The sequence below is a fragment of the Parus major genome, chromosome 1 (genome assembly GCF_001522545.3).
Source record: "Parus major isolate Abel chromosome 1, Parus_major1.1, whole genome shotgun sequence".
NCBI classification, from domain to species: domain Eukaryota; kingdom Metazoa; phylum Chordata; class Aves; order Passeriformes; family Paridae; genus Parus; species Parus major.
Genome location: NC_031768.1, coordinates 113,768,728 through 113,773,816, shown reverse-complemented (window position 1 = coordinate 113,773,816; position 5,089 = coordinate 113,768,728). Strand labels below are relative to the sequence as shown.

At 51.0% G+C, this 5,089-nt stretch overlaps 1 protein-coding gene across 1 annotated transcript in view; it reads left to right on the top strand.

The window, feature by feature from the left end:
• The window catches only part of CHRDL2 (chordin like 2), a 25,018-nt gene that overhangs the window by 5,210 nt on the left and 14,719 nt on the right, over positions 1-5,089 (top strand). The window contains exons 4-6 of the mRNA XM_033515367.1: positions 2,916-3,028; positions 3,788-3,881; positions 4,716-4,933. Of these exons, the coding sequence (XP_033371258.1) occupies positions 2,916-3,028; positions 3,788-3,881; positions 4,716-4,933 (425 nt within the window). The remainder of the gene's footprint in view (positions 1-2,915; positions 3,029-3,787; positions 3,882-4,715; positions 4,934-5,089) is intronic.

Below are 5,089 nucleotides of genomic sequence, written 5' to 3'. Positions count from 1 at the left end.
CTCCATCCATCCTCCATCCATCCATCCATCCATCCATCCATCCATCCATCCATCCATCCATCCATCCATCCATCATCCATCCTCCATCCATCCATCCTCCATCCATCCATCCATCATCCATCCATCCGTCCATCCATCCATCCATCATCCATCCATCCATCCATCCATCATCCATCCTCCATCCATCCATCCATCCATCCATCCTCCATCCATCATCCATCCATCCCCATCTTGTTTTTGCCTAAACATGCTGACACCTCTTGCCAAAATCAAAGCACTACTGAGATGGCAGCGAGTGTCTCCTGCTTCCCAGCACAGCTTTAATTTTACCAGCAGGCCCTTTGCAGACATGAATCAGGCTGCTTTCGAGGGCTGGACCCAAACCAGGGCTCCACTTGTGATTAAATGTTTGAAGGAAGCAGCCAACTGGCATGGGAGCCTGCGAGCTGAGCGGGGCCACGTCACACCAAGGCAACTCTATTTCTTCACCCTCAGCATAATTCATGAGGATGCTGCAAGCAGGGAAAGATGAAGTCATTTTCTCACCCTTTTGCAAAACTATGATTTTTTTTTGTATAGGTTTTTTTTTGTTGTTATTTTTGGGGGATTTTTTGTTTGTTTGTTTGTTTCTGTTTTCTAGTTTTGTAGAGTTTTTTTCCTCTCTCTTCTGGGTTTCCTCACATTCAAGCCACATGCCCACTAGTTTTGTGTGGTTTTGCTGTAAGCTCATGACCTGTGTGGCCAGGAATAGGGGGTTGCTGACTTGTCAAGAGCTGTGGGGACAGCATCAAGTCCTGACCAGGGAAAAGGAAGGTAAACACCTCTGGTAACATCCACTACAAAGCTGCTGCAAACCCCCACACCTGCAGATGCAGTGGTGGCCCCACGCTGCTGTGCCTGGGCCGGGCAGTCTGGACAGCTGGTGGTCACCCCTTGTGAAGGTACAGCTTGGAGAATCAAGTGCCTAAAGCCATCAAAGAGAGGCTCAAATCTGCTGGCAGGGCTTGAGTTGGAAGAGACCTATAAAGATCTTTGCAGACCCACAGGGCTGCCTTTCCTGCTGGCCAGAGGGTCTGGCCATGGTAGAGCACACCTGGGCTCATCCTGAGGGTGGTCATGAGCTGGAGGAGGGATTGCAGTCTAGTCCAGCGTATTTGGGGGAATTTTGTCTGGCTGATTGGAGAAATCCATTAAGCAGGTGGCATCTCCAGCTTTGGCAAGGTGGGACACCACCAGCTGGGCCCTCCAAACCGCTGCTGTGTCCCAGGTGACAGAGTGGAGCGTGGGATGCCTCTTTTAGCATCTTTTGGGTGGTGAATGCCACTGAGATAATTTTGGACCCTCTGCTATTCATTAAGGAGCCCTCCCAACAGCCTGGCAGGGTCAGCACCAGCCGGCTCACCTGAGTTCATTATTCTGCATGGTGGGCATCGTGCCTTGGAAAACAGCCCTCCCCCTCTCCTGCATCCCCAGGGTGCTGCAAGGTTTTAAAAGACCCATAAATGCTTCAGGAACCGTAAACGTCTCCACCGCCTTCGAGCAACGCAATCACCCAAACTACCTCAAATTCCCTCGATGACATAACCTGTTAAATCACCCTCGGTTTTCAGCGGGGCTGTGAGCACGTAAGCCATGAGAATCACACACAGACAGGTGTGTCCTTAGAAAGACCCCAGGTGCTGGGGTGGCCCTCTGCCTTGTCAGGGCTTTGGCAGTGGGAGCAGCACCCTGGTTGCTCTAGGGTCCGGGTTCCTGCAGACCCTGCTGGGTTTGGAGTTTGCTCCTGCAGGACCAGGTGGTGCTTGTGGGTGTGAACACTGAGGGTGGTTGAATCAGGGCTCTTGGCCAAAGTCCTGAGGGCTTTGTTGGTGATCCTGGCCTTGTCCCACAGGCTCCTGCTGCAGGCTGGCCTGGTCGTGCCAGAGGATTGGTTTATAACTCTGGACTTGGGGATGAAGGAGGTTGATAAGGACCTGCTAAAATATGGGGAGGGCAGAGATCTCCAAAGGGGGTCTCCTCCACTGCTTGTGCTGGTCACCATCTCATCCCTGTGCCATGGTGAGGTTAAATCTATGCCAGTGGAGGCAGGTCTGGATCATTTCTGGGACAGGCACCTCTGGTTCAGGAGCACAGCTGGAAACTGTCTCTTCTCAGGACAGCAGGATCAAGAAGGAAGAAAAATCCCATGTGTTTATGCTTTTGGGGATGGAAAGTGGATGAGGTGGACTTGCTGTCCCCCTGTACAGCCCCCCCATAAATGAAAAAGTCACTCAGTCAGGCCAGTGCTGCATCAGGCTGGGTAAAACCAAAGGGCTGAGACCTGGTGGGATGGCACACGCAACCCAGTCCTGCTTGTTGTGGATCCTTGAGATAATGAGCTGAAGCTCTTAAGGGGAGAAAAAGGTTTTACCCCAGGATGTGTTTTTCCCCATAATGTTTTTGTTTGGGTTTTCCCCCTCCTTTCTTCTTTTTGTTTTTGGTTGTTTTTGTTGGGTTTTTTTGGGTAAGAGTGAAAATGTCCCCTAAATTCAGGGTCTCCCATCTCTGCCACCACTCCCAACCATTCTGATCTCACTGGGGGAAATTCCATCCTGTAGCATCACCCTGAAATCACCTGTCCATCTTCCAGTGAGCATTTTTGTTTTACAGTGAAAACTCAATTTTCTGCCTCAAAACCACCCACTCTGTTCCTTTCTTGCCAAGGGAGTCCAGTTTGATCGGAGGGGTTGCTGTGTAGGTCAGATGGGTCCCAGTGTAAAAAATGCATGCAGAAAAATAAAATGGGGGGAACAAAATCTGGGTTTGGTGGGTGGGATGTGGCTTGTGGGGAACAACAAGAGGGCTGTCCTTGCTCTCATCACAAAGAGGTCTCCCAGGAACCTTTTCTCATGTAGCTTCTCCTGGTTGACTTGCAGGGCCAGACACGTTCTGTGACTTCAACGGCAAGAAGTACAGCCCAGGGGAGAGCTGGCACCCGTACCTGGAGCCCCAGGGGCTGATGTACTGCATCCGCTGCAGCTGCTCCGAGGCACGTCCCTGGGGCATGGTGGGGACACGGCTGCTGCTGCTGCTGCTGTGCTGTGGCTTGCTCGGCAGCTTTGAGGACAATCAGTCCCACTGTCTCACTTGGCCAGAGAACCCTTCCCAGTCCCATAGTGGCATTGGGTTAATCTCTTCCCTTTGACAAAAGCTGTTGCCCTGGGGGGTGTTGGGTTGACCTTGTGAGGGAGCTGCCTTGAGGAGGCCATTTTGGTACTTAAAGGGAGCTTGTGAAAAAGATGGACTTATTTTTTACACAGCCAGATAATGATTGGACAAGGGAAGGGTTTTAAACTAGAAGAGAGGAGAATTAGATTAAATATGTTCACAAGAAATTGTTCCCTGTGAGAACCTGGTACAAGTTGCCCGGAGGAGCTGTGACTGCCCCATCCCTGGATGTGATCAAGGCCAGGTTGGAACAGCCTGGGATGGTGGAAGGTGTTCCTGTCCGTAACAGGAGGCGGAACAAGATCTTTAAGGTTCCTTCATAGCTAAATCATTCAGTGATTCCATGGTTGTGCCTCCGTAGCACTGGTGGGTTGTGGGTGGAGGTGGCTCAGGGCTCCTGATGATGGGCAGCCTTTGCTGATGGGAGACCATGATCTGGCTGGGCTTGAGCCAGGGCTGGACACATCCCTGGTGAGTTACAGCCAGCACAATTTGTTGTGATAATGCTGTGTTCCTCCTCTTGCAGGGGTGAACTGAATGTTCCCTGTGGACTAAACAAACTGTGTCTTTCTCTCCCCAGAACACCAACATCAGGTGTTACCGGATCCAGTGCCCAGCTCTGCCGTGTGCCAGCCCTGTCACGGACCCCCAGCAGTGCTGCCCACGGTGCCCTGGTAGGTGGACATTCCTCAGGGATGGGGGGACAAGGTGGCCACGGTCCTACAGGGCGGTGCCTCCACTGCTGCCACTTTGTGGCAGTGCAGTGATGCTGGATCTGGCCCTGTTCCAGCTGCTTTTTCCCTCCAAAAATCTCATTTTCATGGAAAAGGGCTCTCTGCCAGATCACCTTCTCTCCCCCATCCCAAGAGCTTTGTAGAGAAAAAATGTCAGTTCACACTTCAGGGGCAAAACAGAAGCTGGCAATTTATTCTGATCATTTGCCAGCAAAATGTCTTGGATTTAAAAAAAATTTAAAAAATAAAAAGAAAGTTTTTTAATAACTTTCTTCTCTGCACTGGAGATTATCTCAAGTTTTAGCCCCAAAACTTTTCCTACTTTACCCCTATTGACTGTCTCATTTCACCTCAATATGTTCATTCTCACCCGCACAGACTACCTCATGATTTAGTCCCAAAACTTTCTCTGCCTGAGTGCTGGCAAAGCTAGTCAGACACCATCAGTGATTTGAGAAATTAAGGAAAAAAAAAAAAGGAAAAAAACTCATTAATTTTAATTTTTTGCTAATTACCCATGAGATAAGCCCTTTTTACCTGACTCTATCTGAATTTGGCAATTGTTACGAGCAGGAGAGGGAAAAACCCAAGAATTTTGTTAAGAACCTTGTGAGGTCAGACTTCCCTCTGTGGTTTTCCCTCTGTGCTGAGCTCAGCGCAGCCAGGGCAGCCTCATTCTTCAAAAGCTTTTGGACACTTAATTGCTGACCAACCATGTGGCCCCTCGGCCACTTCAAGGTGCCCATGGTGTGTGAAGGGCTGCTGGTCCTTTAGGGCTGGGCTGGTGGGGCATCAGTGCTGCACTGGGGCCTGCCCCTCATCCTGCTTCTTTCTCATCCTCTTTTCCAGAGCCACATTCTCCATCCGGCCTCCGTGCACCTGCCAGGTCCTGCCAGTACAACGGGACCACGTACCAGCAGGGCGAGATGTTCAGCACCAGTGAGCTCTTCCCCGGCCGCCAGCCCAACCAGTGTGTGCAGTGCAGCTGCTCCGTAAGCTACCACGGGAGCTGGGGCTCTCTCCTGTGCCCCAACAATGCCCCAGCAGCTCAAAAAAACCCAGGAGATGAGGCAGAACCAGTTCCTGGGAGGATGGTTTATCCCTGGGGGGATGGTTTATCCCTGGGGGGATGGTTTATCTCTGGGGGG